This window comes from Sturnira hondurensis, unplaced genomic scaffold (assembly GCF_014824575.4).
Source record: "Sturnira hondurensis isolate 20B ecotype Veracruz unplaced genomic scaffold, ASM1482457v3 Scaffold0009516, whole genome shotgun sequence".
Classification (NCBI taxonomy): Eukaryota; Metazoa; Chordata; class Mammalia; order Chiroptera; family Phyllostomidae; genus Sturnira; species Sturnira hondurensis.
Window position 1 is genome coordinate 2350206 of NW_028082147.1, and position 20902 is coordinate 2371107.

Below are 20902 nucleotides of genomic sequence, written 5' to 3' on the forward strand. Positions count from 1 at the left end.
TATGCAAGCAGAAAGCCCTCCTCCCTAGCCTTATCAAGTGCTTGGATACCTCTTGGGGATGAGGTCCTCATTTCCTGCTGAAGGTGGACTGATGCCCAGGACTTTAGGGAGGCTGAGCACCAGGGAGTGAGCAGAAGCTAAATGAGCAGCTGCTGGAGTTGGGGCTGGAGGGAACTCCGGGGGCCACCCCCACGCTCCAGCAGCCCCCCTTCCCCTCCTGCCGAGAGTTGATAATAGAAGTGATTCTAATTATGCTCTAATTGCTTTCTTCCAGGCAGTTTCTCTGGAGCCAAGGAGTTCAGAGTTCATGAATAAATGAAGAGGGAGGAAGTGGGAAGGGATGTTTATTGATCCACAAATCTCAACGTGCTGGTGTCTGCCCCACAAGCGCTTAGGCACGGAGCTGTGTGCAGTTTCGAATACATACACAGAAAGACAAACATGCACACCTGAGTCCCCACACCCCTCTCTCCAAAGGATGGGCGGGGGTGTAAAATGAAGCTAATGAGTGCCCTAAATTGGCTCTGGGTCCCAATCCCAACTCTGCCACTGGCTTGCACTGTGGCCTTGGGCATTTCCTAGTTTTCCCAGCTGCACAGAGCAGGGGCAACGGTAGTGACTCACAGCCCCCCTCAGAAAACCGAGACCTCGGGGTGTCATCGGGGAATCATCCAGCTAGACAGAACCCTGGGCAGGGCTGGGTGGGCACTGTCCCCCTCACCCTCTGATCACCCTTTCACCCAGATACCTCATTTCTCTAAGAACCAGCCAAGCAGCTGGGGGCTCCAGGGGAGTGGCAGGGGGGACACCCACAACTCCATGCTGGCAGACACCTGGTAGGAGAGAGCAGAGGCTCTGGGTGGGGATGCCTGCTCAGCCAGTAGCCAGTTGTGAGGCCCTGGGCAATGCAGTTGAGCTTCTTGAGCCTCAGGTGCTTCATCTGTTAAATGAGAATGACAGACTACATGTTACGAAGGTTCACCCAGGGCAGTTAGAATGAGGCCAGTTTTTTCAAGGTCAAAGCCAAGTGCTGGAGGGACCTCAGGATTCTCTGCTTCCTCAGCAGCTGTAGCCGGGCCAGGTTGGATCATGGTTATCCTTGGTATGCGCTTATGGAAGGAAATCTGTTTACCCCTTCCTGACTTCCATTAAGAAGCCAAAGTTAGGAATCTTGGCTCTGGCATTAGGCAGAACCTGTTCTGCCACTGCACTGCTGTGTGACTTTCAGCAAATGACTTTAGTTCTCTGAGCCTCAGAGCCCTCACCCAGGAAACGGGCATAACAACGGTCCACCTCTGGGGCAACTGCAAGGCGGATACGAGATGATATGTGTGAGGCCCTGTGTTAGCCGGTAGGAGTGACGGCCTCGGGTCAGACTGCCAGCAGCATCAGGCTCTGCCCCTACAAAAGCAGGGCGTGGGGAGGGTGGGTGAGCCACTACGGGCGAGGCCGTTGCAGCGGCAGGCGGTGTGCGGCACGCACTCCATGGATCTCCTCTCCTAGGCGGCACCACGTGCAGAGACCCTGCAGTTCATCTCACACACAGGGAAACAGAGCCCCAAAGAGGTGTGAGGACTTGTCCAAGGTCCCAGAGCCGGTTCATGGCAGGCCCAGGCCTATGTGGCAACCAGCCGTATGCATGGCCCCTGTCCGGACCTCAGCTGGCATGATGACCACAAGATCTGTCAGAGCACCTGGGCCATCCTACTCAAGGCTTGAGGACTCCAGGAGGTGGGGGGAGGCTGATGCTCCCCTCTCCTGTCCTCCCTGGTGGCTCGGAGGCTGGCTCAAACCACTAGGGGGTGTCAGAAGGAAGGGAGGACTGACCCACCTTCCTGGCCCACCTGGCTGGCTGCAGAGGCCTCAGAAACAACCCAGAGACTGGACCGGAACACCGTCTGTCAGCCCAGCACGGTGGTGGCGGGCTCATCTCCATGGCAACAGTGCAGTGTGAAGGCATCCTGGCATCATTAGGGAGCGCACTGAGTAGTATAAACAGAGGCTGCAGTAGATTACACGCCTATTATAAGCAGTCTCAGGCTCTGAGCACTGGTAATTATGTCTAATTGTGCATTTAATTGTGTAATTGAAAACCCACATCTTTGGTTCAGGCTGGGGCTGCAGAATCCCCACCCCCCACCAAAAAAAAGAGCCTTAGGAACTATCCCTATCCTGAAATCCCCAGGGCTGCCTTCCCTTCTAGGTCAAAAGGTAGCCGGATCAGGCATCGGGAAAAGTGCCTATAGATTCCCATTTCCCCAACTTCCTGGGCTGGGTTTTGTGATTTGGGGGTGGGGGTGGCAGTAGGAGCCTGATAAGGTGAAGGCACATGGTTACAGCACAAAAATGCTCACAATTTTAATCATTCATACTAAATACCATTTTGCCATACTGTCACTGTCCTCTCAGGACTCAGAATCACATCTGGGGGCTCGAAGGAACCCATGAGATTCCTTAGGTGTCCGAGTGGTCATCCGACCCATATACAAGTTCTTCACCACTGCCGGGGACAGGGGACTCACCACCTGATCGTCAGCCCTCCACGGCAGAGCCTCTGTAGACAGTGTGAAAGCTGCCGTAACACTGTCTCCTCCATCCCCTGGCACCACAGACCAGAGAATAGGAGGCTCAGAGAGAGGCAGAGCCAGCTCAGAGCTGCACAGCAGGTGGGTACGAGAACCGTGGGATTTTTGACTTGCAGCATATCCTGCACCCTAAGGTGAATCAGCACCTGGGATTGGGCCCCGAACTCTGTGGGTTCTTCACCAACATTTGCTGAATGCAATGTAGGGAGAGCTGGTGGCAATTCTTACTCTCTGACCCAAAAGTACGTAGCTTTCCTGGAGTTCGGGAAGCTCCCCTGTGGTGACGAGGGGACAGTGACAGGAGGTCAACACCTCCTGTTCCAAACCTCTGTGGCCTGAGACTTTATTTTACTACCAAACATACCATGTGGGCATTTGGGGTGGGGACAGTGTGAACACTCAAAGAGAAAGAGGAAGGATGTCACCTGAGTCCCTGACAACCTGACACCCAGAAGCAAAGCCTGGACCAAGGCAGATTCTCCTCCTCTCCCCAGAGCCTGGTGCTCCCGACCAGCCGCTGCCGCCCGCAGCAGCGTGGGCCAGTGTGGCGGCAGCTCTGGGCTCCACGGGGAAGGCAGATCTCACCGATGATGCAGAGTCAGAGGCCAGCCGTCTCCCTTTACAGAGGGGGACACAGGGGTCAAGCCTGTCTCTCCGATTCCCTCTGAGTCAGCGCTAGGCTCTGTGCCTGAGCCTTCCCTGCATCATCTCAGGTCACTCTCACTATAGTCCCCATGTTATGGAAGAGAAAACCAAGGGGCAGTCACAGCCAAGGCCACCAGGCCACCATGTCCCATTTCCTACCCCGACAGTATTCAGATTCATAGAACCTGCTTTCTCATTTCCGGGACATTCAAGAGTATAAAACCTTTTGTGAGCTCCTACTCAGCATACATATTTTTTTAAGGAGAGAGAAATATTGACTTGTTGTTCCACTTATTTATGCATTCATTAGTCGATTCTTATATGCAACCTGATCAGGGATGGAACCTGCAAGTGGTATCGGCCAGGCCACACTCAGCATAGCTCACCTCGGAGGAGCCTCCTACAGCTCTTCAAGGCAGATGATTATTACCCTGATTTAGAGAAACTCAGGTGGAAGCTCAGAGAGGTTAAGTGTCTCTCGCCTAAGGTCACCTGGCTACAAAGAGGCAGAGATGGAACTCAACCCCCAGCCCGATGCCAAAGCCCAAGTTCTTCCTGGTCAACCTCCCTGCCCCAGGATTCACCAGCTGCTTTCTTTGAGAGGCAGGGGTCAGGAGGCCATGGCAACCCCTTAAAACCCGAAACTACAGAGCACACCTTCTGAAACCTCGATGTTTGCTGGCAGAAGCGCATGTCTCAGGAATACTTGCTTGCTGCCTGAGACTCTCCATCAGTCTCCGAATCACCGACCCTCTGCCTTTCCAGATCGAAGAGAGAGGCCAACAGCAGTGGGACCTGGGATTCCCAGGACAAAAGGCAGCTCCACTCACTGTGGCCCGGAACTAGCATTGAAACAAACAAACAAACAAACACATCTCTGGTCTCAGCCTGCTCTCCCTGCACTAGCCCCTCCGTGAGGGGTGAGGAAAGAAGAGACTAGAGAAAAGAAGAGACTTCAATGATTGCAGCTTGGTTCAGATTGTACAACTGCTCAAATCCTTACCCCTTGGTCACTCATCTGAGGCCTAGACTGTATCTTGTTTCCTTCATAACAAGTTACTTCATTCTTCTGAGCTTCAGTAGGCCCATCAGTGAATGGGTATAAAAACCATAAGCATGAAGGCTGAGAAATCTTCAATACAGGTTAATTTCTTCCCTGGGTGGCCTTTTCTCTTTCTTTCTTTTTTTTTTTTTTAAGAGTTTATTTATTTAGCCCTGGCTGGTGTAGCTCAGTGGATTGAGCGCGGGCCTCTGAACCACAGGATTGCGGTTCGATTCCCAGTCAGGGCACATGCCTGGGCTGCAGGCCAGTTCTCGGTTCCCGGTTCCCGGCAGCGGACCCATGACAGGCAACCATACATTGATATTTCTCTCCCTCTCTCCTTTCCTTCCCCTCTAAAGATAAATAAAATCTTTAAAAAAAGAGTTTATTTATTTAGACAGAGGGGAAGGGAGGAAGAAAGAGAGGGAGAGAAGTATCAATGTGTGGTTGCCTCTCACACATCCTTACTGTGGACCTGGGCCTGCAACCCAGGCATGTGCCCTGACTGGGAATCAAACTGGTGACCCTTTGATTCTCAGGCTGGCGCTCAGTCCACTGAGCCACAGCAGCCAGGGGCCTGGGTACCTTTTTCTGAACCTGCATCATAGTTTCCTTAAACCCAACACAGGCCTTGGGATGAGTGGAAGTGGGTATGGTGTGGGGGAGGTGGAGCATTTGAACAAGCAACTCAGAATATCTGGCATCTAGTAACAACCCCTAGTGGCCGGGGAAGGACTTAGATTTCTCCATTGGCTCCCACATCCAGCACCCGCACAACTTTGCAGGGGGAGCAATGGGCCACGCCAGGTCGAAGCTAAGAGCCCTAGATCTGGGTTTGAATCCTCATTCTGTCCTTACTAGATATGTCGCCAGGAATAAGCCGGACAGTAACAAGGGACAGGTATGCAAAGTGCCTAGCGCAGTGCCTGGCTCCTAGCAGACACCAAACAAAAAAAGTTGTTTACTGTTACTATTGTTTTTGTTATTATTATTTCCCACTGAATCATACATTTTTCATATAAAGAAGCTAAGACTTGCCCTGACTGTTGTGGTTCAGTGGGTTGGGCATCATTCGGCAAACTGAAAAGTCACTGGTTCGATTCCCCGCCAGGGCACATGCCTAGGTTGCAGGCCTGGTCCCTGGTTGGGGGTGTGCAAGAGGCAACTGATCAGTGTTTCTCTCCCTCTCTTTCTCCCTCCCTTCCTCTCTCTCTAAAAATAAATAAATAAATAACATATTAAAAAGGAAAGAAATTAACACTTGAAGAGCTTATGGGAATGACTGATCGCTAAATCCCTAATCCATGCAGAGATGGGGACAGAAGTGACTTGTCCAAACCTCAAGGCAAGTAAGAACTAGCCACCAGCAGTATATCCCCTCGGCCAGGCACTGTGCTCTTTGGGCACTATTTCATGGAACCCCCCAAACCGCTGCTGTTCTGATGACTTTACAGGAGAGAGGCAGAGGCTCAGAGAGGGTAAGAGACTTTCTGGAAGTCACAAAGCAAGGCAGCAATGGCGGTCTGAGCCGAGAGGTATTGCTCCTAACCCCTGTGCCAATTTTTACAGCAGCTGACTTTTATGGGGAGCTTATCTCAAAATCACCCACCCATCCCCCACAAAGGAGAACCAGGGCCATTGCCCTATCCCCCAGGGGGTCCCTTCTCCACTCCTCCCTGCTCTGCCGACACCCCAAGGGTTCTGAGAGCTGTTTGGCCTCAGTCTGTTCATCTGCAAAAGGGAGTTGACCACCCCAGCCCCCACCTGCCTACAGCGGTCAGTGGCCTGGACAGTTTCATGCTCCTGACTCTGAAGCCTGAAGCACCCACAGCAGAGCCAGCCGCTCCCCAGAAAGCCATGAGCTTGCAGGCGCAGCTGCTTCAGAGCACGGCCCCCACAGGAGCTGTCTCCCTCCGGTCTTCGCCATCACTGTGGCTAATAACGACATCAATCAGGTTGACCACGTTTCACACCATTACTCGCAGCTCAGCAGGAAGCTACATATTTTCCCCCTCACCCACCACCTTCCAGACAGCAAAGAGCATTGCAGAAGGGAAGAGAATGAAAACTGACGTTTTTCTGAGTATTTACTGTGTATATGGCACCTGGCTAGGCCCTTTTTACAGCTGAGAGGTAGGGATGACTCTCGGTGACAGAGCAAGACACTGGGGTCCAGAGGAGTGAAGGCACATGTCCAAGGTCACAGAGAGCTGGGACAAGAACAACCATGGCAGTGATGTATCGCTGAGCACTCACTGGCTCCTGGTGCCAGGCACGTGCATGATCCTATTGAAAATGTATCATTTCCATTTTCAGATGAGGAAACGGAGGCTTGCAGCAACAAACAGACTCATCTGGGGTCACACACCGCTTAAATGACAGCCAGAGAGCGGCACAGGGCGGAGAGGGTGGCTCTGTTCTGACAGAAGGGTGCCCACCTCCCGGTTCTGGTTCTGTCACTGACGAGCTTGGAGGTCCTGGGCAAAGCTCATCGCCCCTCTGAGCCTCAATTTCCTCCTCTGAAAAAGAGGAAAAGAACATCTCTCCCGTTGTGTGGAGTAACAATAAGAAGGATAAAAGCAGTAAAACAGCTCCCGCCGAGTGAGTGTTGAACATGTCCCAGGCACTCTGCCAAGCACTTTATATATGTAAGCTCATTTGGTTAAATGAGGTAATGCATATAAAGTGCTTAGCACAGGACTCCAGAAATAGGAGTAATAATGGCAATGATGAAGAAATTGATGATGACTCCCTTGGGTAAATCTCCTCGGTGCATCCTCTTACGGGAAGAATAGAGCAGCCTGCGAAGTTTCAGGAAGGAGGTGGACTAGGAAAGAAGGGCGGGGTCTGGACAGGAGAAGGCAAAGGGAGACACGTAAAAATTAGGGCGTGAGTAGCATTAATAATGTCAAGCTGATACATCAAGTAGAAGCCAGGACAGTGAGGGACCCAAGACAGTCTACAGAATGGAACCTCCAGGCCAGCCCAAATCTCATCCCAGAGTCCCAGGTGGCAGGACCCCGGTGACACAGATTAATGGTTCTTCCCATTTACGAATGGGAAAACCGAGGCTTGCAGTGGGGAAAAGAACTGCCCAAGTTCACAGGAGGTCAGTGGCAGAACCAGGCTTGAACTCCAGGCCTCCTGCTCTCAGCTCAGGGCCCAGTACTCGCTGTGCACCAGGAAGGAAGAGTGTGAGGGGCCCCTGGGTGTGTGGGCCGCAACTCCAGGAAAGTGTTCCATGGTATAACCCAACTAAGATGCTACTGTTGCCCTGGCTGGTGTAGCTCAGTGGATTGAGCGCGGGCCTGTGAACCAGAGGATTGCGGTTCGATTCCCAGTCAGGGCACATCAGTCAGGGCACATGCCTGGGTTGTTGGCCAGTTCCCAGCAGGGGACGGACACACGAGAGGCAATCATACATTGATATTTCTCTCCCTCTCTCCTTCCCTTTCCCTCTAAAGATAAATAAAATCTTAAAAAAAAAGATGCTACTGTTCACGGATTCTCACAGATTCTCATTCTGTGCCTGGCACACTGCTAAATTCATGAGAAGCATTTAATCCTCACAACCCTAAGAACTGGGAACATCATCTCTCTAACAGATACAAAACTGTGGCTCAGATACAAAACTGTGGCTCAGTGAGGGTAAGCAACTTGCCCAGGATCACAGGGCTAGAAAGTGACAGTCAGGGACTTGTCAGACTCCGGAACTTTGTCCCAATACTAGTTCATCTGAATGGGACAGCACCCCCCCTGCCCCGCTTCTCACCCTACTCCCTCCCCCAGAACAAGTCTACCCCAACAGCAGAAGAATGTTAAGAACTAGCCGGTTTTACTGCAATGATCAAACCCCATTTGAAAAAGGAGGACACAGTTCCTTTTATAAAGTTGTCAGCCAAGAAATCAACAGCCTCTTCCTTCTCAGTCCCTTTCCATTGGAGGACAAAATAGGCTCCCTTCTCTCAGGGATGATGTCAGGCTGGTGAATTCCAGCATCCGGGAGCACATTACGGAAGCTGCCAGGTAGCAGAGGCTCCTGGGGCTGACAATGGAAAGGACTCACTCTGCAATCAGCCCACACATAGCTACAGAGCCAAGAGGTCAATTTTCAAGTCCCTCTTCCGAGCCCCTCCCCAAGGCATCTCATGTAACCCTTGAAAGCTGTCCAAAGCCACCCAGCCAAGACGTAGGAGATTCGGAGTCCCAGCCAGGTCACATCTAACTCCAGAACCCCTTGTGCTAGTGAAGGCTCGATATGGAAGGGAGGGTTTTACTTAGCTGGTGAGAGCTATGGAGGCAGGGAGATTGCCTCTACCCGCCACCTTCATCTCTCTGCCCAGAGTAGCAGGCCCGCCCCATGGGACCCCTGACTTACTCAGGGCCAGAGCTACTTATTTTATAATCAAGAAGGCAACAGGGGGTGCTGGTCAGCTGCCCGGCTGCAAAGCCTGGCTCCTAACCATAGAACTTTGGGCAAGTCACTTTATAGGGTCACCATGAAGATTTTCACGGAAAAGTGCTTACAAGGGTGCCCAGCACCTAGTAGGTGCTCCCCAAAGCTAACTCTTGTTATGATCAGTAGCAGCATGAGCACAGGACAAGCTAAGGGTGCTTACCTTTGGGGCATGGAACTGGGCATAGAGGGAAACATACCTTTATCTTCTGCTCCATTTGGTTATTTATTGATTTATTCACTTTTACAACATGTGTATATTACTTTTCTAACAAAAAAAAGTCCTAGTTGAAAATTTAAAAATGAACACAGAGAAAAGGATCCTCTGTTTCAGCACTTCTTGGCATTTTATGTTCCTCAAAGTACATAAAGAAGGGTGTTTCTGCTGTGAGCCAGGAGTTGCCAAAATAACTGATTCATTCATTTATTTTACAAATATTAATGGAGTGCCAGGCACTGTTCCAGCTGCTGGGGATTTAGTAAGGAACAAAACAGATCACTTCTGCCCTTCTGGAGTTTCCATTCTACAGGATCTTAATTAATCTTCTCTGTAACCCTCAAGGATGAGCCATTTACAGAGAGGCGGACCCAGGCAGCCCGGGGAGGGGGAGTCACTGGCCTGCGTCCCACAGCTGGGAGCAGGGGCTACCATGATCTAGGCTGGGCTGTTTCTACCGCTGCCCAAGAGGGCAGGTCTGTGGAGGGCGAGTTTGGGGCTGGTGTCCCCGAGAGGTGAGAGGCAAGATGAATGGGGAGGTCTGCACACCCAGGCTCAAAGCTTCCCTCTGTATTACTCTATGCACCTATGGTGGAGGAGGGGCAATGGTGCAGGGAAAAGTGGAGACTCAGATCATGGAGGCAGGCGCAATTCACACTCAGACTCGAGAGTTCTGCCCAAGGAGGTCCCCATGCATCTCTACCTAGAGGAGCACACAGCTTCAAAAACCTCATTGTTGAGCCGCTGCTGTAGGGAAGGCAGGTGACGCTGGCCTCTCCTTAGCCACCTTCCCAAATCCACCTGCCAGAGACTGAGTTGAAGGGCAGTTGGTCCCCTTCAGCTTCTGAATTCACTCGCCTGGCTTCCCTGAGACAAGAGCCCGAGTTCCCTAGGCTGGGGTTAGGCACAGTGTCCTCAGATGCGCCCGTCCTCCCCAGAGCACCCCAGTATCCCCACCGTCATCAGCACCAGCCCAGGCGCTGCCTCTCCTCGCCCAGGGTGCCCTGGGGGAACTGAAGACTGATGGATGGAACACCCCTGGCCACAGTGGCCACAACCAGAGCGGGGAGGATGGTTCAGCACCAGGTTTGACAGCCTGGCTCAGTACCTGGCAGCTCCTTGTGACCCTCTCCAGGGAGGTGGCTCTCCATTCCCCTGGCCTGCCCAATCAGGAGGGTGAAGGGAGGCAGAAACAGCACAAAGGAGTGAACGGTTCTTGGAGTCTAGTATCCCGACAAGATCCCAACACACACTGATGAACGTGGACCAGAAATGGTCAGAGATCTAGAGACATACCAAAGAGAAACCCGTAGAGACACACACACTGGTGCAGAGACTTTTGTGAGAAACACTCACAGGGGCGGAGACCAAGAGGCAGAAACCCAGAGGAAGGGAGACCCATGCAAACGAGTGATCTAGAGGAAAACAAACGGCAGGGACCTCAATGGATCCATAAACCAGCCTCGAGCACACACCCCGCCCCAACCAGCCACAGTCCCACGGCGCACCTCCCAACGGAAGGCCCCTGGTACAATGTGGGCCAGGCGCGTGGAGCCCCAGGCGCGAGGCGAGCCCCCGGACTGGCGCACAGGGCGCACTCCGGGACTCGGGAGCGCCGGGCGAGAAGCGAACACAAAGAGACTGCACGGCCAGCAGGAGCAGGCTCCACCCGTCCATTCCTTGACTCCAGAGCCCCCCACCCCACCCCGGCACTCCCACCAGACACACTCACAGGGACACAGCACCCAACCCGCACGCCCTGGGACCCCGCCCCACCGCGCCCCACCCTGCTCCGGCCGCCCGAGAGCGCGGCGCTCACCAGCTGCAGGCAGCAGAAGGCGACTAGTGTGCAGCGCCCGCTGCACTTGCCCATGGCTCCAGGGGCCGTGCAGGCCGTCCGCCGCGGCGCCCCTCTAGCTCGTCCTCCGCACCGCGCGGGCTTCGCGTTCTTCCCTCTGGGCGCCCCAGGCTGCGGGGCCGGGCGCCTAGGGCCGGGCCCGGGAGCGCCGGGTCCTCAGGGCTGAGGCGGGCCGCCTGCGCTCTGAGTCCATGGTCCTTCCACCCGCGCGCTGGCTCTGCCCAGCCGCGCCTTCTTTGTCTGACCGGCTGGCAGCCAGGCGCGCCTCCTGCCCCGGGGCGGCCGGGGGGGAGCGCGGAGCGGGGAGCGAAGGCACTGAGCACAGCGCGGCGCAGAGCAGCACTGCCCAGCTGGGGCAGCCGCCCGGGCGCTCCGCGGCCGCGGCTTCCCGGCCCCACCACGTGGCTCCGCCGCTGCCGCCGCCGAGAGGAAGGGAGGGAGGGAGGGAGGGGAGAGGCGGGGCGGGGCGGCCTCGGGAGTGGCAGGGAGGTAGGAAGGGGTAGGGAAGTGGAGAGTTGGGGGGATGCGGCCGGGAGTGAAGTGGGAAGAGTAAAGGCTTGGAGGCTGATAGCCTTCGGTCAAACCCGAACTTCACTGCTTGCTCACTCTGTGTGACCTTGGGCAATCGCGTCACCTCTCTGGGCTTCAGTGTTCTTAAGGCAGGAATAATTATGTCTGCTTCAGTGTTGCCACGAAGACGAAATGCATTCATGTGAACACTCAGCCCCGTGCCTGGCCTCCTGAGTGTGCTTGCTCCAGCACCGCTCTGCCCACCCTGTCTCTCGGGACTTCGTGTTCAAACCCTGGCCCGCTCTCTACTTCCACTCCAGTTCCCAGGCCCGCTGCTGCGCACCCCAGCTTCCCTCCTGGTGACATTCGCTTCCTTCCCTCTTTTCTTCTACGAGCGTGTATTGAGCCCGGACTACATGCAAATCCCTGGGAGTTCTGGGATCCAGAGGTGAGCCCTGCTGTTCCAGAACCCACGGGCGGAGCTTCCCAGTTAGGCGTCTAGGGGCAGGTCTGCCGGGGGGTGGGGGTGGGGGTTGTGGCCAGCCCCTAACCCACACTGCAGTGGAGAAGGGAGTCGGCAAGGGCTTGCTAGCGGAGATGGCTCTCTCCAAGACGCCCTGGGGAAGCACTCAATGCTCAAACACACCTCAACTCCATCTACCTAATCACCATCCCTGCCCCTGACTTCTCACAGTCTCTTGGTGACGAGTATCACTCAGGTGGGAATCCCTCATCCTCCCTCCCGGCTTCTCTCTCCCATCTGACCTGTGAACTGTACCTTATAGCTAGTACTTATGAAATACCTACTATGTGCCAGGCTCTCCACTGGGGAGAAGGGGACCCACCAATCTCTACATTCACTGAAAGAAAAGTCTAGTGAGGAAGTGTCCTTAAAACAAGAAAACAGACAAAGAAAACAAGAAAACACACGTAATGACAAATTCTGATGGGTGCCTTGAAGGGTAGGAAGGAGTAAAGGAGAGACTGAAGACACGTAATTCAGGTTTGGAGACCAGGAAAGACCTCCCCGAGGAGATGCCATTGATAGTTGAGAAGGTAAGAGCAGAAGTTGAACAAGAGAGGCAGCAGAGTGGAGAGGAGTGTTCTGGCAGGAGAAACGGAACCAGAACGTCCCTCTCCACTCTCACTGGCCCTCTTGTCTCAGAGGCAGTATAATATCAAGACCATGGTTTGGACCCAAACAGCCTGGCTTCCAGGTCCAGCACGGCCACTCGTAAGCTGCTTACGTAGTAAGCGCTCAAATGCATTATGATCTACTTCCTAGAACTGGCTGCATGATTTGTGGGGTCCAGCGCAAAATAAAAATGCAAGGCTCCTTGTCACAAAATTCAGAATGGTGACAGGACAGTGCATCACACCAAGCACAGGGAGGGCCCTGCAAAACTAAAGCCAGCCCCGTCTTCTCCCTGGACTATTAAAATGGTCTCTCCACTGGCCTCCCTCCTCCACCCATCCCTTTGCGTGCCACCTGGTGTGCTTTTTTTTAAAAAAGATTTTATTTATTTATTTTTAGACATAGGGAAAGGAGGGAGAAAGAGAGGAAGAGAGAAACATCAATGTGTGGTTGCCTCTCATATGCCCCCTACTGGGGGCCTAGCCCACAACCCAGGCATGTGCCCTGATTGGGAATTGAACCAGTGACCCTTTGGTTTGCAGGCCTGTGCTCAATCCACTGAGCTACACGAGCCAGGGCCCACCTGGTGTTTTAAAGCGTACGGGGTACTCGCAGAATTGCAATGACATGTGCTGAGGCTTTCACTTGGAATAGCAAGGTGAGATAATAGTGGGAACTTTTCTCTGCCATGCTTGGGCAAGAAACATCTGTATCCAACCAGGTTCCATGACTAGCAGGCTCCCAGGACTCTGTGAAGTCCCTAAAACAATATGCGAAGCTTCCTGAGAGCAGATGTGCCTCTTTCTGGGGAGAGGGTTCACAGCTTTCATCAGATTCTCCAAAGAGTCCATTTCCACAAAAGAATAACCACCAGCTCACAGAGGATCAGCTGGGACATAACAGCCCTCCACCAGACACTCTATGCGGCCTTTCCCAGAAGGAGCTTCTGCCAATTGCCTCTGTGATGCTATCGATGCAATTCGATAGCAACAACAACAGCTACCATTTACTGAGCGCTCTCTCTAAGCTAGGTGCTTCACATACATTGTCTCATTTAATCCTTATCATTGCAGTGGATTCCGCTGGGCTGTGACTAGCCCTCCCCAGGTTTGCGGCTGTATCGTGTGCCTGTATCCTGTGCCTGTGACACCTGTTCGAAGGCCCGGCGGACTCACTCTTCAGTCTGTCCCGTGGGCCCAGGGACAGCCTGTCTGACCTCAGCAGAACTAGCCTCTGGTTCTGCGTCATTCCCACCTATAACAAGTCTTTCTGAAATAGGAATTCTTCAGACAAGAGGTCCTATTGAAATTTCAAATCTCAATGCAACTGTCACTTCCTCCCTGAGGCTTCCTTATCACTGTGATCTGGGGGAAGCGCCCTCTCTTTGGGCTCCTGAGTGGTTTGTGATATCTTTATCATAGGTTTTATTTCCCCCGATAGACTGTGAGCTCTATGAGGACAGTGACTGTGTTGTAAATTACCTCTACATCCTACAGGGCTGGGATCCTGTCCGGAGTCAGCAAACATGTGGTGAATGAATGATCTTCCCAGCCTCAGGCCCCAGTGTATCTTGGATCCTCTTACCCCTGGAAGTCTGGAGTTCAAAGTGGGAGGGTGATCTAATTATAGGAACTGATGGAATTGTCTTGGCAAGAAGCTGGAGGGGTTTAGGAGCTGGGGATGACGTCGGTGGGGCGGGGGTAGGTGCTTGTGAGTCCCCATAAAGGATGACTCATCCCTCACCCAGGGAAAGGTTGTAGGGAAAATGAAGCGGGGGGTTTTAGTAACACAGGACAGAGATGATTCAGAACATGCCCACGCCACCCAAGTGAGGAGGCAGAATCATGGTCAGCCCTAGAAAGGCACAGTGGGAGCTGCCGAAGCGATAAGGTTTGTGGGCTGTGCAGAAGTCCCTTCCCTGACCTAAACCACGGTGGGTCAGTGTTTGAACCTTTGTCCCTCTGGGAGCTAAAACACTCAAGGCTTTTGAGAAAGTTTGCTCGTAAGAGAGTCAAAATGTTCAACCTATTTCTCCTTCTTTTAATAAAGTTAGAGGACTGAGTGTGCTCACTAATGACAGTTTCTGGAGTGTTTTTCTTTCTTTCTTTCTCTTTTAAGATTTTATTTATTTATTTTTAGAGAGAGGGGAAGGGAGGGAGATAGAGAGAGAGAGAGAAACATGGATGTTCAAGAGATATATTGATCCGGTTGCCTCTCACACACCGCCCCCAACTGGGGACCTGGTCTGAAGCCCAGGCATGTGCCCTGACTGGGAATCGAACTGGCAGCCTTTTGGTTTGCAGGCTGCCACTCAGTCCACTGAGCCACATAGCAGCCAGGGCCTAACCAGCTCTGGCGGCAGTAACACTCATGGAAAGTTTCCTCTCATCCTCTGGGCCCTGGGGGGTCCAGATGCCCTAGCACAGAGTCTTCTGACAGCCAAGACCCATCTCCCTTTGCACCAGTTCTCGGAGGCCGCACGGGCTTTCCGTTAAATTCTGCCCTCAGGCCAGCTCAGCTGGGGACATTGAGAGGTGGCAAGTGGTCCCCTCCAATTGCTCCCATATCTCATTGGGCCCTTACTGCGCTGCACTGGGCTGGTCCAAGGGCCCACCAGGGACAGGAAGGGGGCTCAGGCCTGCACTAGCAGGTCCCAGGTGCCCTCATAGGGTTCTCAACCCCCTGCTGGCTCCGTACTTCTTATTTTCCCCAAATCCTCACCCAGGTGTCCTCTCACAGCCAACCAATTCATTTAATCCTAAAATCTCCATCTTAGAGTCTAAGGAAAAGACCACAGGAGTCCTCTAACAGAGCGGTTCCCAAGTGTCAGGGTGCAGACCTGCACCTGAATCAGGGCCCCACACCAGCTCAACTCAGGCAAAACCTCTGGAGGCAGGGCCTGATTACGGTTTTTTTTTTAAATTTAATTTATTTATCTTTAGAGGTGAAGAGAAAGAGAGAGGGAGAGAAATATCAATGTATTGTTGCCTCTTGTATGTCCCCTGCAGGGAACTGGCCTGCAACCCAGGTATGTGCCCGAATGGGAATCAAACCTCGAACCTCTGGTTCGCATTCCCGTGCTCAATCCACTGAGCTACACCAGCCAGGGCTGATTATGGGTATTTTAAAAACATGCTCCTCAGAGATCCCTACAAGCAGCTCTAACCCTGACGTCAATACCACACAGGCGTTCCGCCAAATGGTCACTCAGCTTCTCCTCTGTTCCTTCAGAGAGGAGGAATGCTGTGCCATCCTGTGGACACTTGATTCAGCCGCGCTCTCTGTGAGTGTAACTCTGCCTTCTAACACTTTTGTCTTGGTTCCACATTTCAAGGCCTCCCAGAATGAATGTTGTCTTTTTTGCTGGATAACCTTTTGATGTTTAAAGATAGCCCTCGCATCTATTTCCCTTGCTCCTACAACTGTTCCCCACAATGATCTTCTCCGTGGGCATTCGGAACCAAGGCGACCCCGGGTGTGGCCCTCTGACCACAACCCGGAAAGGTCTGCTGGCTCCCTTTCCATAGGACAAAACGCCAAGCCACCAGCCCGGCCGTGCAGACCCTTGGCCATCAGGCTGCCATGTTCTTCGAGGTTCCCACTCACGGCGTTCCCTAGGACGCTGTTACCACTGCACGGTGTCGTGTGTGAAGGCGCCCAATTTGATCTCTGCTCATCCTCGTTTCTCATCCCTGTTTTTCCAAGTCTGTATTCCCCCCGCTCCCACCTCCCTCCCTTCTTCCCAATTTCCAGTCCTCCTTGAGGATTCACTTGAAGTGTCATTTCTGTAGTCAAGTTTTCTCTAATCACTCCTCCGGTACCTCTTCCTCGTCCGCGGGCATACCTCTGACAGTGAGCTGGTGCTGGGTGCTGTTTGAATTGCTTATCTGCATGTCACGAAGACGGGTACGTGAGAAGACACAAAGCGCCGGGAGACGTGGTACATCCTTCTGGAGCGTCACTTCTGTTTGGCACTCGGTGATTTAAAGCACTTATTACCGTAAAACAAGCACAGCTATTTCTTATGAAGCAGCACACAAAACACACATATCTAAATAGTTGATTTCACTGGGAAAAGAGGTAGGGGGCCTGTTTTAGATTAAGAGACACCAGAGAGACCCAATACCAAATACATGAAACTGGGCGGATTCCAGGTTGAAAAATGGACATTTTGATACTGAGGAAGTTCTAACAGGGTCATTAGGGGGGTGTTACGGAATCGTCTTAGGTGTGGGGACAGTCTTGTGGTTTTAAAAGAGCATGTGCTGAGGAGAGACCTGCTGGAGTATGTAGGAATATTTGCGGGTAAAGAATTCTGTCGCCACCTTACTTTCAATGTCACTGAAAATGATGCACCCTGACTGGTATGTGTGTGCGCGAGAGACAGATTACCGAGTCCAGGTGCAATGGACATTGGGCTTTAACCTGCCGCAAGTTGAAAATGTCGCTGAGCCCAAAGTGTATTTACTGCCGCCCCTTGGAGCCTCAGGTGTCTACCCTCGCGGTTGCGTGGCTGGTCTGGGAGCGGTGGCCACTGCCCTGGCCCAGCATCTTGAGAGGGTATCTTACCACATACTGCTGGTGCAGGAAGAGATCGAAATTTGAGATCTGCAGTGTGACTTCTGCTGAATACGTATTGCTTTCGTACCATTGTAAAGTCGACCCATTGTATGGCAGTGGCTGTATGTGTATACATAATTATGATTGAAAAATTTCCAAAAAAAGTTGTAGGGCAGGAGGATCATGCATTTTACACATTCATGGTGGAATTTCAAAGTTACTAATTTCAGGAGCCCCTTTCCTCTGCTCCAGTTCTCCTCTGCCAGTGAAGGACACTAGACAGAGAAGTGTGAGGATGCCTCGGTTTTGTTCTCCCCACCACTCTGCTCTGCGAGGCCCCAAAGAGGCGAGGACTCAGTCTGTAATCTCGGAGCCCAGTACAGGGCCTGCTGTAGAGGGATGTCGAATAAATGCTCCCTGAATAAGCAAAACCACTAACTTACATCCACGCGACCTTGGCAAAACTGTATCTACTCTGTCTCCCCTTCTGTAGGAGGAGGTCGGACTAGACGACACGTCTTTCCCCGTCCCGGCACCTTTGGGTGCTACAGATGGGGCTTTCAGGCAAGGTCAGCCGTCTTTTTTCCACACAAAACCCAGAGCCCCACCAGGCAGATGATCAGTGAATCGGCCTCTGCTCTGAGCTCCCAAGATTTAGCTCAGCCATGGCCTTTGGGAAAAGTGTTCTTGGCTCATACAGAACATGTGATAGAGCTGCGGTTTCCTTGAGAGCCAAGGGGTGGCAGGGGAAGTCAACTTAGCTTTCTACTGCCCTCTTGCCTATAGTCATAGCCATGGCTAAACCAGTGTCCTCCACCTTGATTACACATTGCAATTACTTAAGGAAGCTTTAAAAAATACTGATTTTTTCACCCTAGGGATTCTGATTTAATCGGTCTGGGGTATGAGCCAAGCATCTGGATTTTTAAAGGCTCCCAAGGTGAGTCCATGTGCATTCTAGGGCTGACAGCTGCGAAGGCCTGCATCCTGGTGACGGGGTAGGAGGTCGAGCTGGGTGTGCACCCAGCATTGCCATTTCCAGTCGCTGGATCTCGAGTGTCACTTTGGACCTGTGCACCCAATATGTGATGACAATCCAGTGAGACCACGCCCATAGCACTGATCCAAAACAAACAGCGAAATAGGTAAGGATAGTTATTCATGAGCCCACAGGAGGCGCTTGTGGCTCTTCCAGGAAGGAGGGAAACTTTCTGAGCCCAGAGGGCAGCGGTCCTCAAACTTGTATCAAAATCACCTGGAGGACTTGTGCAACCAGATGGTTGAATAGCTCCTTCTCCCAAAGTTTCTGATTCAGTGGGTCTCGGGTGGGGTTTAAAATTTGCATTTCTATCAAGGTCTTGGTGATGCTGCTGCTGCTGCTGTTCCAGAGACCACACCTTGAGAACCACCGTTCTAGAGCAGGGTGTCTCAACAGCCCCACTGACGGCACTCTGGAGCACCTAATTCTTTGAGCACCCGTGGCCTCAACCCGCTCGAGGTGCACGGCATCTCGCCAGTTGTGGTAATCAAGTGTCTCTCCAGAAGCTGCCACTGGCCCTTGGGTGGCAAAATTGCCCAGTTTTAAGAACTACTGGTCTAGAGGACAAAAGTTAAAGAAGACTCTAAGAGTCTAGGGGGTTTCAGAGGTGTGAGGAAAAGAAGTCAAAGCCCGAGAGGAGGGCAGAGTCCGGGATAGCTCAGGGCTGGCTGCAGAAAGGGTGTGCGTCCACCAGTGTTTCGGGAGAAAGACCATTTAGGTCTGGGGTAGAGACAACTGAGCAGAGGGTGGGCTCAGAACTCAGACTTGGCTCCTGTTGGTCCAACAGGAATGGGGGCTGTCAATTTTAAGTCTGGCTTTTCCCTCTGTCCTGGGACACAGCTGTCAAACCCTGAAGTCTCTTGGAAGGAGAGATCTTGTCCTAACTCAAGTGGCCTGCAGCCCAAAGTTGCCGGGCGCTCTTTCGCCCGTTTCCCAGCACACACCTTGAGGTATCCGCAGGCAGCAGACTCTAGGTCCGCCTGTGAGAAGAAAGTACCTCGCAGCTGTACTGTGGGGCAGCTCTGACAAAGGCCCTGCCTGACCTGTCCAAATCCGCCTCACAAGTCAGTCCACAACACTCAACCAGCCAATGGGGGGAAAAAAACTTGGCTCTTTTAAGTGCCAACATTATTAAGTGCTAGAGACGGCAGAAGTCATAAAGGGAAATTAACTGAAAACCAGAGATGCCATTACTCATTCGGGAGCAATCTATCTCTCCCAAAGTGAGAATTCAATTTGCACCCTCTGGGGATATTTTATACTCCAATCTTTATTCCCCAGGCTAGGGCCTCTATCTCCTCCCCATTCTAAGTGGTGCTATTTCCTGCTAATGGCCTCTACCCAGCCTCTTGGCAGGAGTGAAGAGGCTAAGGTTGGAGGGAAGCCCTTGCCATCTCCAGGGTCTTTGTTCTACCCAATCACTGCCAACTTCTCAAGGTATTATTAATTAGGCTCTTAAAAGTGCAATGTCAAGGCTCAAGCTTATTGTATGCCATGCCAAGAAAGATGGGTGAGCAGGGGGTACTGGACTGTGAGGTACGTGGGCCTTCACGGGGACTAGGAAGTAACCTGTGACAGTGTGAGAGGTGTGAAGAGCAGCCTGCAAAACATCTTTGGCCAAACCTCTCCTTGTTAAAGGCATAATCATATATTCATAATTACTGCCTGGGCCTGAAATCTGAGTCACCATGCTCTTAGAAGATTCCACTACACTTTGTATATTAAAGGCTCCAAACAGTTTTGCAGTAAAATCTGTTTCACCGTACTTAACCCAGGCTTCTTCACATTTATCTGAGCTGAAATCTTCATGCCCCAATGTTGCTAACGCACCTGGGACAGTGTTCTGTGGAGTACACTTCAGGAAACCCAGGATTTGGCTCCTGCTGAAGTCTGCACCTTTACTACCTGCCGCTCCCCACCTGTAACGATGCTGAAGTTCAATGTGCCACGTTCCTGGTCTGCCTGGCAAAGCCCCCTCACTTTTTAAGTCCCGATCTGGGCACAATCCCATAATCTGGGAAAGTTCCTCAACTCTCCCAGGCACAATAAACTGTTGTTTCCAGTGGTCGTTATTGAAATTTTATTCACTATATTAAAAGTAACTGGTTTGACAGCTTTAGCTGTCCTGTTAGTTCCTTTATCAGTAAGTTAAATATTGGGCATGTGCTCACTTAAAACCATCCTCTCTCTCATACAATTCAAGATACATGGACCATTCAGGTTTGTGAGCTGAAAGTATAAAACCAAATGTAATTAGAACAGGCTGAAGGTGTGAAGACCTCTGTGTTGAGATATGAGATTTCAGAAGACACACCCCGCTCCTCAGCGTCACATGAATCCATGAGTGCTGGTCTGAGTGCTTGGTACGGTCACCCAGTGACCAGGGACACAGTAACCTGTCTTGGGTATAGAAGGCAATAAATAGCATTGCTTAATACCACCGCCAATTTAGGAGAGACAAATAAGCAGAATCATAAACAAGTCTCCATGTCATGGCCCAGTTACACCAAAACTCTCATATTCCCTTTGAGTTGATTTGATGCAGACTCTCAGCCAATGTCATTTCCACCAGCTGAGACTGCCCCCAGGCTGCCCACTGCAGGAGCCCTGAGTCTAGAGAACACTGCTCAGAAAAGTGCTGGGGTTTTTTTCATTTGGCTTTTTTTTGGCAGGAAGGTAGGAGAATGGACAGACCCTGTTCATTAAAGGTTGTGTGAAAGTAAACAAGGTTATTTCAGACCTTATTTATCACCTCTTTACTGCTGTGGTTCTAACTGGGGAGCGGCGTTTGTGACTGACACCTACTCTGTCATTTCCACGAGAGCCAGCAAACCTACAAACACGTAAAGGCGGGG

General features: G+C 52.1%; 1 protein-coding gene across 3 annotated transcripts in view; it reads right to left on the minus strand.

Moving 5' to 3' along the window:
• The window catches only part of NKAIN1 (sodium/potassium transporting ATPase interacting 1), a 41179-nt gene extending 30011 nt beyond the window's left edge, over positions 1-11168 (minus strand). For 2 of the 3 annotated variants that reach the window (XM_037057234.1, XM_037057236.1), the window contains exon 1: positions 10765-11166. In XM_037057234.1, coding sequence (XP_036913129.1) covers positions 10765-10818 — 54 coding nt within the window. In that variant the 5' untranslated portion in view covers positions 10819-11166. Of the gene's footprint in view, positions 1-10764 lie in introns of all 3 variants that reach the window. The other variant, XM_037057235.1, reaches the window with a different exon arrangement.
• Positions 11169-20902: the final 9734 nt, after the last annotated feature.